Raw genomic sequence first — 24,342 nt, 5'->3', positions numbered from 1 at the left:
CCAACCTATCAGATGCACAGTTCAAAACAGTGGTAATCAGGATGCTCACAGAATTGGTTGAATTTGGTCACAAATTAGATTAAAAAAAAAGAAGGCTATGCTAAGAGAAACAAAGGAAAATGTACAGGGAACCAATAATGATGGGAAAGAAACTGGGACTCAAATCAACGGTGTGGACCAGAAGGAAGAAAGAAACATCCAACCAGAAAAGAAGGAAGAAACAAGAATTCAAAAAAATGAGGAGAGGCTTAGGAACCTCCAGGACATCTTGTAACATTCCAACATCCAAATTATGGGGGTACCAGAAGGAGAAGAGGAAAAGCAAAAAACTGAAAACTTATTTGAACAAATAATGAAGGAGAACTTCCCCAATCTGGCAAAGGAAATAGACTTCCAGGAAGTCCAGGAAGCTCAGAGAGTCCCAAAGAAGCTGGACCCAAGGAGGAACACACCAAGGCACATCATAATTACATTATCCAAGATGAAACAGAAGGAGAGAATCTTAGAAGCAGCAAGAGAAAAGGACACAGTTACCTACAAAGGAGTTCCCATAAGACTGTCAGCTGATTTCAAAAAAGAGACCTTACAGGCAAGAAGGGGCTGGAAAGAAGTATTCCAAGTCATGAAAGGCAAGGACCTACATTCAAGATTGCTCTATCCAGCAAAGCTTTCATTTAGAATGGAAGGGCAGATAAAGTACTTCTCAGATAAAATCAAGTTAAAGGAGTTCATCATCACCAAGCCCTTATTATATGAAATGTTAAAGGGATTTATCTAAGAAAAAGAAGATAAGAAATATGAACAGTAAAAATGACAGCAAACTCACAGGTATCAACAACCACACCTAAAACAAAAACAAAAGCAAACTAAGCAAACACCTAGAACAGGAACAGAACCACATAAATGGAGATCACATGGAGGGTTATCAATAGGGGAGTGGGAGGGGGAGAGGGGGGGAAAGGTACAGAGAACAAGTAGCATAAATGGTAGGTACAAAATAGACAGAGGGAAGGTAAGAATAGTATAGGAAATGTAGAAGCCAAAGAATTTATATGTATGACCCATGGACATGAACTATAAGGGGGGGACTGTGGGAGGGAGAAGGTGGGCAGGATGGAGTGGAGTGAAGGGGGTGGGGAATGGGACAAATGTAATAGCACAGTCAATAACATACATTAAAAAACAAAAAAATATTCTAATAACAACAACAAAAAAGAAATACAAATAGGTAGTTACAGAACACCCATGGGGATGTGAAGTACAGTACAGGAAATGGAGTAGCCAAAGAACTTATACACATGACCAATGGATATGAACAGTGGCAGAGGGATTGCCTGAGGGAGTAGGGGGTGCTGGGTGCAGGAGGGCAAAAGGGGAAAATTAAGACACTTGTAATAGCATAATCCATAAAATATAATTTAAAAAATTAAGTTTTTTAAAAAAAGTTCTAAAAAAAAAAGGACATAAATGGCAGCTGATTTTCTTATTTAAAAAATTAAGCTCTATTAAAGATAAAGCAGTAGCCTGACTCTGAGTCAAAGCTATCCATGTGGTTCTTCCAACATTACACCTTGTATTCCCAATGACTACTTACAGATGTATAGTTCACAACTTGGATAAGAAGAGTGGTTTTCAAATAGTGCCCTGAGGAGCCCTGGGGATTTCCCAGAGACAAAGGGTCTCTAGCCGCCCTATCATCTTTAGTTCACCAAGCTCTCCTGCCTAGATTTATTGTATATACCTAACCTTTGACCACTGTTCCTACCTCTAAACTCAGACCTCTCCCATCCTTTTCCTCTCTCCAGTTAGAATCTTTTTTTTTTCCTAACAAGGAACTCTGATCAGGTTACTCTTTTGTTGAAGTGCTTCATTGACTCCCCATAGCCTTTGAAGTCCAAATTTCTTATTAATAGCAATGCCTTTGAAGATATGGGCCCCTCTTGGTTCTAAAAATGTTCTTAATGGTTTTAGGTCAGAACAAGCAACTATATAAAACTAAATGAAGCAACTTTGTTTTTAATTAAAAAAAGAAACCCAACCAACTAAAAAACATTCCATTAGTAGGCAAAAACCACCTAAGGACAAACTCTCAGAATACAAAATGAGACATGGGCCTACCTGTCGGTAGCGTAACAAATGGCTGGTGGTCCGAGAGTTCAACAAGGCTGTCAGAACTTGCTTCAGAGATATCTGTAGCTCCTTTTCAAGGGCCAGTCGCCACTCTGCAGGATGCCGCTCAGTACAGTTCACACAAGTGTAGGCCACACTTTCTGGCAGATTAGATAGAATCTCATACATTTCATCTAGGAAAGCAAAACCCTACAATGATGAGGTGCTTTGAAGAGTGGGAGAGAGGAAAAAGAGGGAACTATTCCACAGCACTTAATATAAAGCTGTGTGTTAGCAACAGCATTAAGACTAATATCCCCTAGAAACTCATAGTGATGGATTTCTAAAGGGACATTATTAACACTAATCCAGGATTTGGTTATTGGGGAATCAATAAGTTAGTACATTATAGTATGAAGAAAGGGCAGCAAATAAATATTTCAGAGGGATATACTCAAGATAAGTGAGCCCACACTTAACACAATGTTGTTGATTCTAGAGACAAAATTTTTTTTTTAAAGACTTCAAATAACGTTACCATAATTTTGCATTTATAGTACTTTGGGGGCTATAAATGCAGCTGTAAGAAGAAAGAAGGAAACTGTAATAAAAAGACTCCAACCTTCTGTACCTGAAAGATTCTCACATTTGGAATGGACCCAGCGATCACATTTCCCACATTGCATCATCTTACTCTCATAGTCATCATCATCGTAACACTTATCACAGAGAGGGCAGAAGTTTCCTGAAAGCAAACCAAAGTTGTCAGCAATGCTTTGGTTCACACACCAATGATGACTCCAAGGCTCCAGACTTACGTATGTCAACCTGATCTAGACTGCAAGCCATTTCGTTCTTCTTCTGCAACTACTTACACATGCCAGCATAGGTCTCCTATGGAATGTTCACACAGCTTTAAATTGTCAAGATTATTCTGAGCTCTTAGAATGTGCCACTAGTTCTTTGTTGACCAATTTTTTAAAGGTCATGAGGTAGAGTTTACAGATAACGTAATAGAAAAAGGATGGAAGAGAGAACGTCATGTCTTAAATATTCCAAAGAAAGCTTTAAATTTTTAAAAAGATGTAAGGACATGGGAGTAAAAACAGTTAATTTACACTTTATTGTCAGGGGTTTTAGAGTAGAGCACTTCCTGAAATTCAGCACAATGTACTATCATCATTCACTTGTTTTATCCATGTAACCTATTATTTTTCACTTAATAGACTTAACATTGATTTGCTTGAACAGCTTCAATAGTGAACTTTACATCATCATTATCCTGGGCCAATAAAATAATGAGCTTAATGTATTACTTATGTACTTTTTCCCCTAGTATAACTATTACAATAAAATGTTTGCCTCAGTACCACCTAAAATCATTTCTGAAAAAATTAAATATGTATGTACCTCACTTTGGGACACATTGGCTCAGAGCATTTCTTTGTGGTTATTTAAGTATTCTAAAAAAAACCTTTAATCCTTCCTATAACCTATGAAACATGTCTAGTTGCTATAATTCTCTGTGTAAAGGAAAGAGCAAGACCAGAAATTTAGTACGTATATCTAAATGGCATCCTTGATAAGATGTGTAAAGACTTTTATTCCACTACGATGTTCAGTTAACCTCCAAAACAACAAGTACAGCATCTAAAAGTTGATAAAACTGGCTTTTTGGAGGTACCTTTAGCAAAGAGTTTGGCACAATCGTGGCACAGTGAGAAATCGTGAGACCACTGTGCATCCCACCCTTTGCCTGGAGTCGTAGATCCACAGCTCTTGCAGCGAACACACTTGGTACAGATCTGTAAAGGAAGAAAAGAAATTTAATGAAATTTCTTATTTTTAGTATCTTTTCTTGTTTAAAAAGATCACAAATTTCTAGAGTTGACTTCTCTGCTGGGATGGCTTTTTCTAATAAAAATAGGCAAAAAAATTGTTGCATTGACATCCTGAAGCAAGGATATTCCTACTGTAAGTTGTCGAAGCCCACAGTCCCATGACAATTCTCTTTGAAACAGCATAGTGTGTGTACTCACCCAAACTTTCTTTTTCTTGGTGGGTTTGGTGGGGTAGTTAGGTCCTAGGCACTCAGGGTGATAGCTGTTTCGGCACTTGTTACATTCTAGCAGCTGCTATAAGGAAGTACAAAGACAAAAGGTGGGCATCACAGCACCTTCACGAAGCACCTACTACTTCATACCCCATTTCATATTTATCTTCAAGTACAGCGCATCATAGTAACAGTTTAAATTTCCTCAATTATTTTACTCTCACAGTATCAGATTTATTTCATGCCAAAGGCACTCAGTGATGAATATTCTTATCAGGTAGATTTGACTTATTTTGGGGATATTTAAAAAAGGTTTTATAGATTTTATTTGTTTTTTAGAGAGGGGGAAAGGGAGGAAGAGAGGGAGAAAAAACGTCAATGTGTGAGAGAAACATTCGGTTGCCTCTTACACATTCCCAATTGTGGACCAGGCCTGCAACACAAACATGTGCCCTGACTGGGAACTGAACTGGTGACATTTTGGTTCACAGGCTGGCACTCAATCTACTGAGCCACAACAACCAGGGCTATTTTGGGGATTTTTTTTCCAACGCCATGTTTTCTACTATGTTCCCAAAATTAAAACACAAAAATATGCAATTGATTATACCCAATTAAATAGTCAAAATAGACTACACCAGGAGAAAAAATATATATACAAAATCCTAAAGTAAAAAGGCAGAAATGGAGATAGAGAGTAATATTCTGCGTAGTTCTATCGCTTAGTTTTTCTACCTTTGTGGCTTGATGTTGCCTTCCACAAACGTGACAGAACTTGCAACGACGACAACACCAATTTTCCAGCTGGTCCTCCAGAGGGCGCTCGTTCTCTTCTAAACAAAACTTGTGGAAAGGCTCACAACAGACCTGGCAATACACAAACTAGGGAAAGATAAAAACAAAAGTTGTAAAATGACATGCGGAAATATCGACCAAATCCTGCCAATATATTTAGGCCTTCAGGAGTACAGTCCTACCTGTATTTTATTAAATATATATTCATTAAGCAGTGATTATATTTTTTAAACAGCACAATATTAGGCACGGCAAGAGGTGCAGGGAACTAAAGTGGGGAATAACAGAATTATAGAGTAAATAATAAAATAAAAATAGTCCAAGATTTTGTAGGATGTGCTAAGTAACATAAGACAGGTATAAACAAAGAGCTATGGGAATGTGAAGGAGTGGTGTAAAGGAAACAGGGAGGGTTTTAAAGGTTTTCTACAATATTCTAAACAATTTTAATCTCTAGTTTATCTTTTCCATGTCTAATTTTAGAAATAATTATTTTCATATCAATATTTTTAAAAATTCAAATGAGGGTGACCCAGAATTTTCTTTTGCCATAAAACAGTTACTGAGACAACTGGCCTAACATAAATAAGGTCCATATATTAGATAATAATAATGTATCAATATTATTTCCTGACTTTGAAAAGTTATACTGTGGTTATGAGAATGTCCTTGATTTTAGGAAACACACAGTAAAATATTTAGAGGTAAAAGAGCTGTAACTTGCTCTCACAGTTTTAGGAAAAAAATGTGTCTACTTATAAAAATGTGTGTATTTCTAAAATATAAATACACAAAGAGCAAAGGATAAAGAAAATGAAAAATATTAACATTTGGGGACTCTGGATAAAGGGGATATGGGAATTCTTTGTACTATGCTTGTAACTTTTCTGTAAATCTGGTATCGTGTCAACATAAAAACTTTTAGATCTGGATGGAGGGAGCTTTCATCAGGCACTGGGTATGCTGCAGGAGGGTAATGAGGGGAGCGAGCTTGCTCTTCATCCTCTAGCTCGGCTTTTAGGAATTCTGTAGGACTGCAGGGCACTACACATTTTTTTCTTTTTACTGAATTTATTGGGATGACAGTGGTTAATAAAATTATATCGATTTAAGGTATACAGTTCTATAATACATCATCTGTATATTGTATTGTGTGTACACTCCCCAAGGTAAGTCTCCTTCCATCACCATTTAACCCCCCTTTACCCTCCTCCACCTTTCCCACCCTCCATCCCCCCACAGCTACACAATTTAGAGCACCTATACTCTGAAAAAAAAAAAAAAACCTGTTTAATCACAGAAGTCAAAGTATTGGTGCTTAAATTATTCCTGTGGATAGCATATGTGTGAACACAAAGCATTAGATTAAGTAGGAAAAGAAATATAGTAGCCCCTGGCACTTGTAGACGGAATATTCTTAGTTTCAATGACATCTACAGCAACCCCAACATAAACAATACTGAAAGAGGCCCTTCTCTTTATTATACATATATTTAGAGAGAGAAATGTTTATTTTATATACTTGTGTGTATATTATATATATATATACATATATATATATATACATACATATATACACATACACATTTGCTAATTTATCTAATTATATACATGAGATAAATGCCCAGGAGTGCAATTACTGGGTTAGAAGGTATACCTATTTTAAAAATACACATTTCCCAATAACCCTCAGAAAGAAAGAATGCAACTAATTTAGATTTCCACCAACAGAGAGCCCTTCTTTCTTATATCAGGCTTTAATTTCCAGTTTTTGGACATCAGAAGGCTCAATGCCCATTCCTACCATGTTTTTATGTCTCATTTTGTGAATTATATATATTTCTGTCTTTAAGCCTGTATTTTTTTAACTGGGTGTTATTCTTTTTTCTTCCTAATTGCTAAGAGCTCTTTAGAGACAAGAGGGTTTTGGTATCCAATATAAAACCACCATCAAAAGCATCTCTTTATCTAGATGAACACTGTATTATTATTTTTCCATGTTTGGATATCTAGCAGAAAAAACAGACCTCTAGTAAAGAGTAAAATTAGAAGATTAGACTATTAAACTTTTCACATTCAATAACTTTTCTACTCTAGTAAGAAGCAGATGCCTTCCTAAAATCTCTAAAAAAAACTTAAAAGCATTTCATTAGCTGTTTTAAACCGGGGGGTAGTACCTGCTGTATGCCAATAAATCAAAGTATAATTATATTTTTCAAATATTTATTTATTTTTAGAGAAAGGAGAAGGGAGAGAAACATCGATGTGAGAGAGAAACATCAATCAGTTGCCTCTCATATGCATCCTGACCAGGGACTGAACCCACAATCCAGGCACGTGCCCTGGAACAGGTGACATTTTGCTTTGTAGGATGTCACCCAACCAAGTGAGGCACCCCAGTCAGGGCATTTTTTTAAAATCACAAAACACAAAGCAAAAACACCTACCATTATACCTTCTAGTGTACCAAGAAGCAGAATATCTTACCTCTACGTGCCCACTACTGGCACAGAGAAAGCAAACCACCCTGGGTGTTATAGGAAGAGAGGTCAAGATTCCTAAGCCTCCCATCTCCCACACATTTTCTGCTTCACAATCCTCCTGTGGAGAGAGAAAAATCATTTATGAAAGATTTAGAATGACACAACTTTGGACTGAAATAAGGATAAAAATGGTAAATTAGAATGACACCAGAATGTCAAGAATACTTCATTTTATGAGTTCAAAAACAACTGCTGCTTTGAAAATTTTTAATCTCAAATACAAACGGTTAAAAGGCTCACCTGTTTATCATTTCAACTCACTTTAACTATATGCAAAGATATACTGGGACTGAATTCCTATTAGTTTTGCTAATCCAAGCAACCACCATTTGATAATTCCTGTGTGGAAGAATTATTTCCTCAGATATTATTCTCATCTAAATACACTTTATTACTTAGGATGAACAGGAGTGTTTCAGCGCCAATGTCCTTCAGTCAGTTCACAAAGAGTGACCAAACCTTTTACACACTGGAACTATCCCAGTTAGTGCTGAATTTCCTCACTTTTAAGTGCAGGAGGTGAATGCGGTACTCACTTCCTCCCACATATCAAATTTACAGCTAAACTACAGAACAGCCATCACTGAGAACCACCTGAAACCTAGCTGAACAGAAATCCTATAACTAAAGATATACAGAAGAAGCCACTTCAAGACAGGTAGTAGGGCTGGAGATGCAGATCCCACACCCATATGTGGTAGTTAAAAACTGGGAGGGATATCCCTGAAAAAACGAGGAATCCCAACCCCCTATCGGGGTTTCAGTACTAGGAAGAAAAGTCCTCATAACTTCTGACTTTGAAAATGGACAAAGATGGTGGCTGAGTGACAGAGAGCTAGAAGAATCCCAGGTGTTCCTCTTAAAGGGCCCATGCACAGACTTAGACTTAATGAGCTCTGAGTTCCCTTTAGCTGAGCCCACCCCCTGCAGGTGCAGGTAGGTACCATATTTCAGTCACCATCAACCTGGCTAACAGGTTTGCCTACCCTGCTGATTCCTTGAGACTCCGCCTCACCCACCTTGTGTGCCCAGCGAGGCTGTTGCCAGTGCCATTTCCATACAAATGGCATGCCTGGCTCATGCTACAGACTTTTTTACAGTATCTCAAAGGTCTACAAACCCCAAACAAGCAGCATCTGGCCTCAGCATGCCCCATACCTGCTCCTAAGCAGCCCCAAGGTTGGCACTAGCAGCAGCTGAACTCAGTTTGCAGCTTAGCCTTTTTCCCAGGCATCTCCAAGCCCAGCACAAGTAGCAGCCATCTGCATTATCACTTTGTAGCTCATGCCAGGTGGCCCCAAACAGCTGTGGACCTTGGCCTGCTCCTCCCAGGAAGCCCCAAAGTCTGCATACCCAGTGGACAGCATCGGACCGAATCAAAGAACCACCTAACCACCTTCACTAGCCACACACTCAAGGGATGGACCTGACAGGTACCAGAGCCCCACTAAAGAGAGTCCTATTCCATGGGGTGGGCTCTGGCACAGCTGATCCTCCGCTGTAGTCTTGGCTAGTCCTCCCAGCCAATCAGCCTGGGGATACATCTCTCCCACTGATATGCCAACAGCAATCAAGGTTCAACTACAATAAGAGAGCACACACAGCCCACACAGGGAGTGCAACTAGAGCACCTAGCTCAGGTGGCTGGGGAGGCTGCACCACTGGACCCCACAAGACACCTACCACATATATAGGTCATTCTACCAAGACCAGAAGATGTAGCGGCTCTACCTAATACATAGTAACAAACACAGGCTGCCAAAATGAGCAGAGAAAAAAACGTGCCCCAAATGAAAGAATAGAACAAAACTCCAGAAAAAGTACTAAACAAAATAGAGATATGCAATCTAGCAGATGCAGAGTTCAAAACACTGGTCATAAAGATGCTCAATTAACTTAGGGGAAGAGTAGAGAAACCTACAACTTCAATAAAGAGAAAACATAAAATTGGAACTAGAGGCCCTCATCAGGTAGCTCAGTTGGTTAGAGCGTCAACCTGATACACCAAGATTGAAGGTTTGATCCGCAGGTTTGATCCCTAGTCGGGGCACGTATAAGAATAAAACAATAAATGCATGACTAAGCAGAACAACAAATCAATGTTTCTCTCTCCCCCTTCTCTCTCTCTAAAGATAAATTAGTTAATAATAAAAATTTAAAAAACGGAACTAGAAAACATGAAAAGAACCAGTCAGAAATGTAGAATTCACTAACTAAAATAAAGTCTACATTATAGGAAATGAATAGAACAGCTGAAGCAGAGGGTCAAATTAGCAATTTAGAAGATAAGGTAGCAAAAAAAAAAGAAAAGAAGATTAAGGTAGCAGAAAACACTAATTCAGAAAGCAAAAAGAAAAACAAAACCCCCAGAATGATGATAGTTTAAGGAGTCTCTGGGACAACATCAAGCATACCAACATTCACATCATGGGTTGCCAAAAAGAGAAGAGAAAGAGCATGAAATTGAAAACCTAGATGGAAAAAATGTCAGAAAAATTCCCTAACTTGGTCAAGGAAATACACACACAAGTCCAGGAAGCACAGAGTCCCAAACAAGGTGAACCCAAAGAGGCCCATACCAAGACACATCATAATCAAAATGCCAAAGGTTAAAGACAAAGAGAGAATCTTAAAAGCAGCAAGATGGAGGATGGGTACACTGGCTCTTAAGGGTGCTTTATCTCCCTGAGATAATATTCAATTAAAAAAACTGAGCCCTGGCTAATGTGGCTCAGTGGATTGAGTGCCAGCCTGCAAACCAAAACGTTATCAGTCTGATTGCCAGTCAGGGCACACACCTGGGCTGCAGGCCAGGTCCCTAGTTGGGGGTGTGCGAGAGGCAACTAATCAATGTTTTTCTCCCTCATTTCCCCTCTCTCTAAAAATAAATAAGTAAAAAGCTTTAAAATTTTTTTTAAATTAAAATAAAATAAAAAACTGAACAATGAGAAAAGAAGGCAACAAGAGAAAAGCAGTTAGGTACCTAGAAGGGAGCTCCCACAATACTGTCAGCTGGAACTTTGAAAGCTAGAACATACAACTAAGATTACTGTACTTAGCAGAGCTATCATGTAGAACTGAAGGACAGATAAAGAGCTTCCCAGACAAGAATAAGCTAAAGGAGTTCATTACCACCAAACCAGCATTAATAGAAATGTTACAGGGTCTTCTTTAAGAAGAAGAAGATCAAAATATGAATAATAAAATGGCAATAATATATATCGATCAACAGTTACTTTAAATGAAGATGGATTAAATGTTCCAATCAAAAGACATATGGTGGTTTAATGAATAGCAAAACAAGACCTCTACCCATGCGGTCTACAAGAGACTCACTTCAGATCGAAAGACACAGACTGAAAGTAAAGGGACAGAAAAAGCTATTTCATGAAAATGGAAACAAACAAACCAACAAAAAATGTAGGGTAGCAGTACTTATACCAGACTAAATAGACTTTCAAACAAAGGCTATAACCAGAGACAAAGGATCCAGCAATTCCACTTCTGGGTACTTATATAAAAAACCCAAAACACTAAGTCAAAAAGACATATATATCCATATGTTCATTCTAACATTATTTACAATAGCCATGAAATGAAAGAAATCTAAGTGCCCATCAATAAGTGAATGGATAAAGAAAATGTGGTACATATACACAATGAAATATTAGTCATAAAAAAGAATGAAATCTTGCCATCTGCAACAACATGGATGGGTCTAAAGGGTACTGTGCTGAGTGAAACAAGTCAAAGAAAGGCAAATGCCAGATGATTTCACTTGTATGTAGAATCTAAAGAACAAATAAACAAAAACAGAAACAGACTCATAGATACAGAGAACGTCTGGATGGTTGCCAGATGGGAGAGGGGTTTAGAGGACGGGTGAAACAGGTGAAGGGATTAAGAGGCACAAATTGGCTGTTACAAAATCGTCACAGGTTGTAAAGTACAGCATAAGGAATATAGTCAATAATATAGTAATAACTATGTACAGTGCCAGATAGATAGTACGTTTATCGGGGTGATCAGTTTATAAGTTACATGTCTAATCAGGCGGTTGTACACTTGAAACTAATATAATATTGTATGTCAACTGTAATTGAAAAATAAAAAATTATTTTTTAAAAAAGGCCATGACACTTAATATACTACGTGATCACTAAACACTTTTACCTTAAAGTCCACTCTGATCCTGTGGACTCCATCTGCTGGGAGTTTTTGCTTAGAACTATTGCCATTGGAGAGAGTGCTGAGGATGTTCAAAGTGCCTGTGTTCTCCTGCTTATTGACTGGAGGTGGCTTTTCCTACAGGGATAGAAGATAAATAAAGAACAAAACCACCTCTACTTGCATTCACTTTTACAACAGAAAATAATACAAATGAGAAATCTTACTAATAGATCTGGAAAACAAGTTTTCAACATTAAGTATCCTATAGAAATAGTGAAGTACTTTTCAGAAGATTTTCTTCCATTGAGGCATTTTATTTGCACGTATGTATTACATTCCTAGAGAAAGAATCACAGGACTTTTACTCCTATGTGTTTTCATCCTGCTTCTTTGTGGTTCATGATGACGTTGAGGTTGTCAGTACAGTGCAACCAAACGGATGGGATAGGGGCAGGTTTTCTGCCATTTTTCTAGATCTTTCAGTCACACATCAGATTTGGGCTGACCACTCCACACTTGTTTAACCTGCCTACAAGGGCTGACAGTTTTCCCAGCTCTATGATAATCAATGATTTCAAACTGGCCAATGCTTCATCATCACCGTTAGAAACTGGACAATGACTTTGGAGCACGACCTAATAAAGACCTAGTGTTTGCCTCTTTTTGGCATTGTTGATGCTCTTGAGAGCATCAGCCAGGATATACATGTGCACCATTATGGTGGCACAGAAAGACGGTGAAAAGAGCCAGAAGATTCTTAAAGATATAACTCTGTCTGTCCACATAGTAAAAATAGTGCACATAAGGGGTTATTACAAATACTGCTAAAAGATATTGACAGCAAAAAACAATTATGCTAAATGGCATGTAGCATAAGCATGTAGGGCCACAAGGAAGGGAAAAGCAAGGGGAGAGAGACAAAAATAGATACGAGCTAAAGCCTAATTCTACTCCCATCTACATAGAAACAAAAATGTGGTTTCATTCATCAATCATGTAAATGTCAAGAATAAGGCTATTTCCCTACAGAATAGAACACATCCCTGAGAAATGGCAGAGAAACAAATCTCTCACCTTTTCTTTTGGTTTTTGTTTTACAGGAATACTTGGGCGAGGAGCCACTTTTTTCTGCTTGCTTTGCTCTGGACCTAAAGAATTCAAAATACATTGTAGTCAGATGCTATTGAACTCACAGTTAATGCTAAATAGCAATTACTACTTCAGAACTGATTGGCCTGTGAAGAAAATGGTATTAGAAAAGAAAACTATTTAAACTCTAGGCATTAAAGAGGAAATTAAGACCAATTTAACTGGTTTCTTTTTTGCTTCTATTTCTTTATTACTATATAATGATTAAAAGAGCTAATTTTCTTACACCAAAAAGGTAAAAATACACATTTCAGATTTCCAAATACTGTTTAAGATATCAATGTTTTTTTAAATATATTTTATTGATTATGTTATTACAGTTGTTCCATTTTCCCCCCTACACTCCCCCTCCCACCCACATTTCCCCCCTTTAGTTCATGTCCATGGGTCACACATCTAAGTTCTTTGGCTTCTACATTTCCTATACTATTCTTACCCTCCCCCTGTCTATTTTCTACCTACCATTTATGCTACTTATTCTCTGTACCTACCTTTTCCCTCCCTCTCCCCCTCCCACTCCCCTGTTGATAACCCTCCATGTAAGATATCAATGTTTTTTGCTAGGACTTCTTGTTCAGCAGTTCCTTCTTGCCTTCCTCACTCACCCAACTCTGGTGGTGGAGGCTGCTTTTTCTTGGGCTCATTAGGAGCAGTCTTGGGAACTTCCTTTCTTGGTGGTGCTGTGCTAGGTGGCTGTGGGGGCGTGACTGGTGCTGGCTGGAGGACCTGTTTGCTGGACTTCCTGGAAGCTGGAGTGGTAACTTGTTTGGATTCAGGTCCTGGGGCAGAGGCATTCCCTTCTTCACTCTTTTCCTCAACGTGCTTTCTCAGAGAAGGTTCACCATTGCTTTTCTTGGGGGCAGGATCCTCTCTTACTGATGGGGTAGGTTTCTGACTAGAGTCCACCAAGTTCTTCACAACACTGCTCTCTTTGCTCTCTTTCTTTTCATTGGTCTTAGATTTTTTCTCTTTCTTTTTCACAGCTAGGGAAAAACATGGTTATTTGATTATTTATCTATAGGCGAGAGAAATTTTATTTAAAATAGAAGTACAGGAATGTAACATAATCTTATTCTCAGTTTCCTGCAGCTAAAGTTGACAATGAAGAAGCTCAAGAAAGTTAATGCCAACTTAGTCAGGTAAAATAGGTACACTTTTATTGCTCTAGGGAATGGAATAAACTGTAATTTCTATAGAATTAAAAAATGTATTATGGAAATTCTCAAACATACACCAAGGTAAAGGGTATAGTAATATGAACCCCTATGTCCATCAACCAAGCTTCAATAATCATCAACTCCCTGGGAAAGAGTAGTACTTAAAAACAAATAAACAAAAAAACTAGTATTCTTTTTACACTAGACGTATAAAACTAAACAGCATTAAAGCAAGAAGCATTTTGGGGAAGAGCTTTTTACATCACCTTTTGCTTGCTTCTGAAGATAGGCTTTGGAGGGCATCCACTGTAGATTCTGACACTTTCTCATCCTGGGATAACAAGGGTTACCATAAAGTAAACAACTTTTAGAAAAGAAGTAATTTGAACAAGTGTTCACTTGTCTTCAAGAATCAGTGAATATTCAGGTTCATTTTGAGAGTTGAAAAGGAATGCTCAATTACTTAAGATTAAATCTGAACCTCTGAATCCTTTAATCGGCAATTTGACCTACCTTCATGATCTAAAAAGGGCAATTACCAAATTATTTTTAAAATGAGACTCAAATTTCTTATAACTTAGTACTGATTCACACCACACAAAATGATTGTTGTTATTTCTTATTATCAAATTAGTTCTGTTCCCTTACAAGGTTAATATTCATTTAGTAATCTCCATACAAAATGGACTATAATTACCCAGCAAGTCCTCCGCCTGCACCACAATGCTGCAGGTCTATGTCAGGACTCCACTCCTCAATTTAGTGAAACTCAGACTTAATTTGAAGTATAAAATTGAACCAAATACTTTCAAGCCCTAAACTTAGTATAATTTTGCCCTGGCTAGCGCGTATCTTTGTGCTGATCTACAAATTCTCACTCCTTTACACAAATGGGACTGAGACAAAATTCTTGCTTAAGGCCAGACTGAACCAAAGCACAGAACTACTTATTGTTGCCCAGAAACTGCCTCCCGGAAAGGAAGCAATGCAACATCTCTCCCAACTATGTTTCATACAAATCATTTCAAGTTACTCATGGATTCAGAAAATATCTGTTGATAGCATCTATTCCTTGTGAGAGGTACTTTATGAGATGCCCAGTCACCAAAATTTCTGTTCGTGTAACTCTTTTGATCAACTTTAAACAAGTTATCCCAGAGGGCAGAAACTGCATCCACAGATAGACTAAAGAAATAGAGAAAAGATAACCAAAACTTCCATATCAAAAATTCCATATGCATGAAAATATTCTGAGAGCAAAGAGACGTATACACGAGATTACTTCCTGAAAGCCATAAAGGTAATTTCAGTTGATCTAAAAATTACTATGACTCAATGTGTCAGTTTTCAAGCAGAAACCTCCCAGACATGTACTGATACAGTAGCCACTAGGCACATGTAGCCATTTAAATTTAAATTAATTAAAATTAAGTGAAATAGCCCTGGCTGGTGTGGCTCAGTGGATTGTGCACCAGCCTGAGAAGCAAAGGGTAGCCGGTTCAAATCCCAGTCAGGGCACATACCTACAGTGCGGGCCAGGTCAGGTCCCCAGTAGGGGGCGAACAAGGGGCAACCACAACAATGATGTTTCTCTCCCTCTCTTTCTCCCTCCCTCCCCCTCAGTCTAAAATAAAGAAAAAAGAAAAAAGAAGAAACAAGCCCTGGCTGATGTGCCTCAGTAGACTGAGCACCAGCCTGGTTGCTGGTTTGATTCTCAGTCAGGGCACATGCCTGGGTTGTGGGCCAGGCCAGGTCCCCAGTAGGGGGTGCAAGAGAGGCCACCACACATTGATGTTTCTCTCCCTTTCTTTCTCCCCTCCTGTCCGTCTAAAAGAAATAAAATCTTAAAAAAAACTAAACTAAATTAGGTGAAATAAAAAATGTAGTTCCTCAGTCACTAACCACATTTCAAGTGTTCAGTAGCCACATCTGGCTAATGGCTACCATACTGAACTGAGCAGATAAAATTTAACATTTCCATCACTGCGGAATGTTCTATCAGACAGCATTATTTCAGAGTATTTCTTATTTAAGCACAGTCCAAACCTAGCCACACTGCAAAATCCAACTATGCAATTAATCTTGCAACTCAAAAACTCAATACAACCACACTTAGATTTCTGATTCATCTTTGCAACAAAACCACCTTCATGGCAGAGAAGTCAACACCTCAGAATAAGACGCCCACTCACTTGCAGCACTGCTTCTTTATGTTGCGGCCACCAAACTTGGGTTTGTCTAAGCAATTAGTACAAACACCACAGTCCTCAGGCACCTGGCAGCCAGGACACTGCCCACACCGCCTTGATCGCCGTCCTTTCTTTACTGGAGGTTCCTGAGGTGCCTTGCTTCTGGTAACAGGTTTAATTGGTTTGATGGGTGGAGCAAGAGGTTCAGCATCTTCGGAGCCAGCAATTGACGACTTGTCTGTTAAAGAAATGCGTCATTAGTTCTGAGGGCGTACCTAATTCTTTCTTAGGAGTAGAGGCAGAAATCCTCGATATCAATTTTTATTATTATATACATTCTAAGGTTATTTTAATGGTGACTCCAAAAATGAAATACAATAAAAATATTCAAATGTAGAATTCGGAGCTGTTTAAGTAATTATTTAAATATTGTTAAATGCCTATAACTTTCAACATAATGAAAGCAGAAATCCAAACACTGAAAACAAGACACAGTCTAACCTAAAGTTCAAGAATATGAATTGAACCCTGGCTGGTGTGGCTCAGTGGACTGACTGCTGACCTGCAAACCGAAAGGTCATCAGTTTGATTCCCAGTCCGGGTACATGCCCGGGTTGTGGGCCAGCTGCAAGAGGCAACTGATTAGTGTGTCTCCTGCACATCGATGTTTCTCTCTCTCCCTTGCTTTCTCCCTTCCCTCCTCTCTAAAAATAACTTTTTTTAAATCTTTTTTTAAAAAAGAATATGAATTGAATGCTTCTGAAGATTCTCTAAACCTCTAAATTTTATATGAGCAGTCACCTATCATTTAAGAACTATACAGCAACCATGAGAATGTGCCTCACTAACCTCCAACCACAGGCAGCAAAGGTGACCAAAGGCTCCAGCTGCTGAGTGCTGAGATCCAGTGGTACAGAGCCCACACTTACCATGGGAGCTGCTCCCAGGCAGTGACTGAGCATGGCAGGGCACAAGATTCTTCTGGCAGTCAAGTTTTGCTCAAGGACAGTCTTGTCAAACTTTTTTATACTGCATGGCAGTCTAGGAAGATTCTGCCCAAATATTCCTCCTTCCTTCATTAGTCAGATTTGCAGAACAGTCTGAAATTCTCCCAGCCTTCTCTGGCTCCCTCCCCATTTTCCCTCATAGGCATTTCCTCTAATTAAATCCTTGTGCATTTAATCCTCCCTTTCCCTCTGTTGTTTAGAGGATCTGGGCCAATGAATGATGCTTTGAAGAGCCTACTAGGCATCCTAAGAATGCTCAGCGAACAAATCAAATGTATGCTACGACTTCAAGGTTGACATCCTGACCTACCATCATTGCCCATGGAAGACAAAATCTTCTCTCGTTCTTCCCATGGTAAGGCACTCAGGGTAGGCATGTCATCAGGAAACACAGCTCGTTTTCGGCCAAGGGCAACAGCAGCTCTTCTGCAGACATGTTTAATCCTGGGTCCTCGCACGGAGGTCTCTGATGAATCACTTTCTTGACCCTAAATATAAGGCAAGCCAAAAACAAACAATAACAACCATATATGTTGAAGATATAATTAAATGACACCAAGGTATTTTAGATTAACTTATTATAATCTAGAATCACTCTAGTTATTTCCAGTTGATAAGCCATATCAATATGCAGGAATCATCTACTTCTGTATCCTAAAATTGGCAGAAAAAACCCCCAGAAATCAACTAAATTTGTATTCCCAATTATACTACTTAAAAAATTTCCCTCAAAATTTAAGTTGCCAGTCTATATTATCAAAGAGCTCAGTATAACCATAGATTATCTCTTATATTTCCGTGATCAACAGAGAAGTAAGAGGAAATAACCTATAAATGGAAGTATAAAAGGCCATGGCTCCAAAAAGAAATGTTTCACATTTTAAAGAGCCACTGCTCTCAATGCTAGGAGGCTAACCAAAAAACATCCAAAATAATGCCAGAGATAAGTCCCTGCTTGAACTCTCAACTGGCAGAATTACTAAAATATAGCCCTAGGTTGAATAACATTGAAAAACCCAAGTTTGTGGTCACTGTAACCTAACTCGATATGTTTGCACAAATATGCATCTACATGACAGTTTTTTAAAAAGAACCCAGGGGTCAGCAGGTTTTCTCAGGAAAGACCAGTGCCTAGCTCACTGCTTTAAAAAGGAAAAAAAAATTGCTCTTCTCTGTAAAAATCTGTTTGTCTTCCTCTTAACTGACTCAATTCTACAACTCTTCTGTCCCACAACTTAAAGCCAAATGCTTCTCATATGTATTCTGCAAACACTTATTATTTATTGCTCTAATCACTTATTACGCAGAGGATGAGAATCTGCACCCACCCCCATTTTCTATAGTAAACAACAGCAAAAACAATTTGACTACTGAAATGCACCTTCAAAATTAAGTCACGGATTGCAATACACCAAACCCATTAAGTACAAACAACCCAGCATTCTCTGTCACATGGCCCCAACCTACCTTTCAGTCTCAGTCCATTACTTTCCCGCACGTACCAGTCCAGCTAGTCACCGTACCTGTAATCCTTCTCTACCCACACTGTTCCCTCCATATAGAATGTTCTACCTTATCATTTTATACCTATCAAAATCCTACCGGTCCTTAAAGGACCACTGCAAAATGCCACCACTTCTAACCTTTTCCTGATTCCCATAACAGGATGTAACTGAAACACTTAGCCTAAAACTTGCTCATAGAAGGGGCTTGATAGTCTGTTGATTTTAACAGGCAACATGGAAAAAGAGTACCTGTGCTTTGGGTTGGTCAGTTTGTTTAAGACTCTTACTCTTCTCAATCTTGCAGAGCTGGGCTTTGGCCTTTTTTAGGAGGCTGGCAACCCTCTTGTCAGTCATTGGAAGCTTGTCTGCCTGAGCCAACATGGAGCCTATGGAGGAAGTGGAGTGTTTAACAATGCTAGATGAAGGAGTGGAAAGGCAGAGGGTTTTCTCCTTCTCCAGAGATGGGGCAGTTGGGCCGAGGTCCAAGTTGTTTTTTTCCAGATTTCCTCTCCCTTTCTTTATAAGTATTTTGGTTTTGACAGCTGTTGTATCCCCAAGAGTCACAGAAACAGCATCAGTCCCAGAATCAAGTGATGAAGACTTCTTCCGAACTGTTGCTTTTTTGGCAGAAGATGAAGTGGCAACATCTTCACCAACAACCTTCTCTTTGGAAACCCTACCCACAGGATACAAAGCAGAACTACTCTGAATTTCTGATCCCTTTTTCCTTTTCTCTTTCCTTGACTCCCTCTTATTCTCTTTTTCTCTCTCCCGGTCTCTCTCTCTACTCTTGTCCTTCTCCATGTTCTTGTCAGCATCTCGGTCTTTGGACAACTCCTCAGGGGCCTTGTCTTTATTTCTCCCTCTTTCAGTCTGAGAGCCTGGGGAAAACCAAGGGAAGAGAGGGGTAGGACTACTGGATGAAAATGGCTCTGCTGGAGCACTACTCTTTCTTGGTTTCTGGTTTTTCTCTGCAGATTCCCCAGACTGAGTCAGGGAATGAGAAGGAAAAGTAAAAGTTGGGTTTAAGGCACTAGTGGCAAGAGGACTAACAGAAATGCTTAATGAGGAAGAAACAGAAGATGGTGTGGTGAGAGGTGATAGCTCAGAAGTACTAAGCCTTCCACTTCTTGTCCTCATGGAGTGAGAAGGAGATCTTGGTTCAGATCGAATAGGGCTGAACACTTTTCTTTTCCTTTTTCTGTTAGACACTGCTGAAGAAGGTGTTCCAGCAGAAGTTCGATTACTAGGTAAGGTTACAGACTCAAATATTCTAGAGTGAGCCTCACTTGGAGTAAATCTTGGTGCTCTCAGAAGAGGGCTCCTTTTGTGCACATCAAACCTTGTTCCAGAATGGAGTGGTGAAAACAATCGGGCTGATGCAGCAGTACCAGATGTAGAGAAACTGGATGCGAAGCCAACATCCTCAGGAGTTAGTGGAGGAGGTCGGAAGTTATCAAATATTGGTTTGCGAATAAGACCTTCTTTGGCATACTTCGCTGAGGAAAAATATTGTGGCTCTGACCTAGAATGCTTTAAAGAAGTCCACCTAAATGTCGGTTCTCGCAAAATAGATTTTCGCTTTCCTTGCATGGGAGCAGCAGACGCTGGCAAAAATGGTGATGCTAAAGGGATTGTTGGAGGCATAAGCCAAGGTGTATGGTCAGAGATGCTAGAGGCTGGCTGCAATGGTGGGGGTGGAGTAAGGAGAGGTGGAGGTGGTGAGGAGGAGGTCTGCTGCTGGGGGGCACTTTGCAGAGCTGATAATTTTTTCGTCGTTCTAGATCCAAAACTTCTCTCTGACACAGAATACCTTCTGCTTCTCCTGTCATTACTATCATTTTCTGGGGACTGGGAAATAGGTAGTGGAGTATGGGCTTCAAGGGTATCGCTCTGTTCTTCAGGAAGTACCTGAATCTCCTCTGAGGCCTGAGAATCTGTGGAGGTATCAACACTGGGGCTGCTAGATCGGGAGGAGTCTGAAGACAGTTGAGAGGAGTGTTGAGAAGCTGCACTTGATTTTTCGGATGATCCACAGGATGTGGCACTGAATCTACTATTCGGTGTAGACTCTAGTCGGGCAATTTTAATTGGAGGGTCATAATCTTCATCCTCTATAAACCGCCGAGGGGTTTTAATGATCCGTGACGAAATGGCACTGACGACAGGCATAATGAACTGTCGAATATTTTTGACCTGTGTCTTCACCTTTCTTCCCTGCAGCTGGGCTGCTTCTTTTTCAATTTTCTTTTGAGCCCCCTTTTTTGCCCTCTGCAAGAGCTGCTTAGCAATTGTTGCATCTGTCCTTTTAGAGGAAGGAATAATCCTAACTGGCTTAATCCTTCGAGGGCTTTGTCTGATTACTGTCTTATCTTCTTTTGTGTGTGGAGGTGTTCCTTCCTTGTCTTTCCGGACTTTCTGGGGCTTTTCCAGTTGAGAGTTAATGAGGAGACCTGAAGGGGTCTTTATCCTTTCGGTTGATGGAGGCCTTCCTCGCCGTCGTACAATCTGCACCCCTTTCCTTCCTATTTGAAGTTTCCCTGTTTTAAACTTAGACTTGAGAGGAGAGAGTTTGCCTGCTCTTAATTTTTTAATCTTTGTGGCTTGCTGAAATGTAGCAGAAGGTGTCCGTTTAATCTTCTTCAGGTTATCTTCTTTGTTTCCCTTTGGTAACTCTGAAATGTCCTTTCCATGTGCTATTTTGATTTTTACTCCAGGGAAGGTGGGAGGTCTTCCTCTCTTTTTTTCTATACTTTTAGAATCTTTCTTCTTGATCTTATCTCCAGATTTGGTCTCTGATTTATTTAGAGGGGAAAACACAGATGGATCTGAGAGGATAGCTGAATTTCGGTCAGAGCCACTTCTAGGTCTCCCACGAGGTTTTCGAGGACTAGTTTTAACTGTGTACAGAAATTAAACAATGAAGAGCATATATTTAGCTTTTCAGTTCAGGTCTTAACTAAGCTGAATATAATTTAGCACAAGCCACTTGGTACTGAACTCTACTTGAGTCTAATGAGTCAATAAAATCTTAATTGTGCTTAGTTTCTTTTCCCCAAAAACCTTCTCAAAGAAATCAACTAAATAACATTACACCTAAAAGAACATTTAACTACTTTTTTGGTAGAAAAACTAACATAAAAGCTTTTCAACTGAGCAATTTATATTATACAAAAGTGATTTTCCTACAACTGTAGGTAAGCAAGTTTTTTTCTGATTAAAAAAATGTTTAAAAAAATCTGTGCTACCTTTTCCATATTCTAGCCACCAAGATTAACACTGAGAACAAGTTTATAGTAACTCATCTCATCTTTTCAATTCAGAATTTTTGCTTTAATAAATTTGAACAAAGTGCTCTTCAATCAATTAAGCAACCAACTTCTATAGAAAAAGGCTCCTGAGCAGCTCAGCCTCCTATATCTTCAATCTGTTTTGCCACAGTAAACTAAAAAAGTTTTATTGAATAGAAAAGTATTCATTCATGAGACATCAGAAAATCATCACTGAATAACTCAGTAGCACGTAATCTAATCAGTGGCGTGGCATGATGGTATGCCCATTAACCTGTTCTCCTACCTACAGGTTCTTGAACTAGTTAGTCTCAAGTTACAAAAAAAATTTAACTGTAACTGATATAGGAGCAAATCAACAATTTATTAAATCATATTTCTTCTAAATAAAAGACAATTTATAAATCAGCTCAATGTGCTACTTATGAGACTCAAGAAAACAAAATTTTCCTAAAACTTTTTGTATACACTTATATTTTCTAAATGTATTAAGAGTTGCCTAGTCTATCCTATCTTCTCTTCCCTCATGACTTTCTAATGTTTTATTTAACTCAACATTCTTCTGAGACTTAAAACCTTCCCCAACAGGAACCAAAGAGATGTATGCCTTTATGAACATTTTAGACTATGGAACTTTCTAACAGAGCAAAAATCAACAAGGGGCTTGTTGTTTACCTCTCTAAATATAATTGCTTTCCTCACCAATTAACTTTAAACTTCTCTTAATAGATTAAGGATTCACAAATCCATTCTCAATATACTAACTACAGCAAAAGTAACAGACTGAGATAGAAGAGAAACTATGTTTCATTTTTTAAATAATGAAACATATCCAGATGGTTTTTTAAAATCCAAGACAACATTCAAGAGAGACTGACAGCCAACAAAAAAACTTAAGAGGAAACCATCAAGAAAGGGTTGTAAATTACCAAAATAAACTCCTACCCATGTATATCACAAGATTCCTTATCATCATGGTATATTTGAACCTGGCCACTCACAAGGCTTTGTTAATTCTGAAGACCTATCCAACATTTAGAAGAAGCTTTAGATGGACAAATAGAAAAAGCAGAACAGAGAAAAGTCCAGCTCCGCTGTGAACTTCCATAATCCATAACACATTCAAAGAACTCACAAATCAGTTATAAGTAACTGCTCATCATGTATTTTCTGGGACTCATTTTGTCATATATAAATAAGAGTTGGACCAGATGATCTCTAAAATCACTTTTTGATATGAAATTTTAGGATTTAACCACATGTTCAAGAGAACATTTCTACTGTCTAAATGGCACAAATACTGGGATCCTACCAACTAATTTCTCCCAACTAAATGACAATACCATCACCGTTTAGGAAAGGAAAAATTGTCATTATATGTTTGAATTAGAATACTACATAACATGACAACTCAAATAAAACCCAAATGCTAACAAACATCACAAACTATCAATGTCAAAGAGCAAAAACACAGCTAACAACATTTTTAACTAGATTGTCTATCCTCATGAAATTTTTAAAAAATCATCAAAAAATTCAGAAGAGCAGCATGGACAGGGAATGATTTTCTTCATCAAAAGACCTATAGGTATCTCCTATATAGAACAAAATAGAATAGAATGCTGTAAACCATTACATGTGTATATTCCACTAGAATTGTCAAAAAACTAGCTGTAAGTCTAGAATTTCAAGACATTCTAGATATTTTCTTAGAACAATGACAAAAATATTGTTTATAAATGAAAATGCCCCATATCATTTTTGTTTTATTTTAATACAACCTTTCAAGAATTGGGTAAAATAGTTCACACAGTGCTAATATTTTGTTTTTAGTTCTTTCACAGTAACAGACCAAATTTCACCTGGCCAAATTATTACCAAAGTCATATATACTACCATATAATTCAAAATATGTAAATCAGAGGTTGCTCTTAGTAGGTACCTTCTATTTGCCTACCAGATTTTCCAATCATCCCATGGGAGGTATACCTATCATGCCACAGGTGGTTCCCACAGAGAGGCCTGACAGAGTCAGTCCCATGAAGAGCCATTGTCACAGGCCATTTCTTACTTAGTGTGAGGAAAAAGGAAGGATGTACAAAACAAAAAACAGAACACTACTATTTAAGACCACCCTTTACATCCAAAGAAGGCAAGGGGAAGTCACAGTCTCTTAACAAACAAAACTTAAAGGCATCATGCGCTTAACTGGCCATACCTGAAGGAGACCTTGTGGGACTTCGTACTCTGACTTCTTCATCTGAGCCAAAACCTAAGAACTGCTCATCCTACAACAAAGGAAAATTATTTTAAAATCAGAAACCAAAACATAAATGCAAACAAATCCTAAAGAAATGCCCAGAGGGGACAAAAAT

At 38.6% G+C, this 24,342-nt stretch overlaps 1 protein-coding gene across 6 annotated transcripts in view; it reads right to left on the bottom strand.

Annotated features, from left to right (window-relative positions):
- The window catches only part of KMT2A (lysine methyltransferase 2A), a 98,118-nt gene that overhangs the window by 39,231 nt on the left and 34,545 nt on the right, over nt 1–24,342 (bottom strand). For 3 of the 6 annotated variants that reach the window (XM_053924694.1, XM_053924700.1, XM_053924698.1), the window contains 14 exons: nt 24,186–24,255; nt 18,927–21,577; nt 17,483–17,660; nt 16,169–16,403; nt 14,243–14,307; nt 13,425–13,802; nt 12,745–12,818; nt 11,674–11,805; nt 7,445–7,558; nt 4,898–5,044; nt 4,149–4,244; nt 3,794–3,914; nt 2,732–2,854; nt 2,119–2,303 (listed from right to left, as the gene is read on the bottom strand). In XM_053924694.1, the coding sequence (XP_053780669.1) occupies nt 2,119–2,303; nt 2,732–2,854; nt 3,794–3,914; nt 4,149–4,244; nt 4,898–5,044; nt 7,445–7,558; nt 11,674–11,805; nt 12,745–12,818; nt 13,425–13,802; nt 14,243–14,307; nt 16,169–16,403; nt 17,483–17,660; nt 18,927–21,577; nt 24,186–24,255 (4,569 nt within the window). The remainder of the gene's footprint in view (nt 1–2,118; nt 2,304–2,731; nt 2,855–3,793; nt 3,915–4,148; nt 4,245–4,897; nt 5,045–7,444; nt 7,559–11,673; nt 11,806–12,744; nt 12,819–13,424; nt 13,803–14,242; nt 14,308–16,168; nt 16,404–17,482; nt 17,661–18,926; nt 21,578–24,185; nt 24,256–24,342) is intronic. The other 3 variants (XM_053924697.1, XM_053924699.2, XM_053924696.2) reach the window with 2 other exon arrangements.

This window comes from Desmodus rotundus, chromosome 5 (genome assembly GCF_022682495.2).
Source record: "Desmodus rotundus isolate HL8 chromosome 5, HLdesRot8A.1, whole genome shotgun sequence".
In the NCBI taxonomy this organism is placed as follows: Eukaryota; Metazoa; Chordata; class Mammalia; order Chiroptera; family Phyllostomidae; genus Desmodus; species Desmodus rotundus.
The sequence above is the reverse complement of the archived record's forward strand: the minus strand, read 5'-3'. Positions and strand labels throughout refer to the sequence as shown.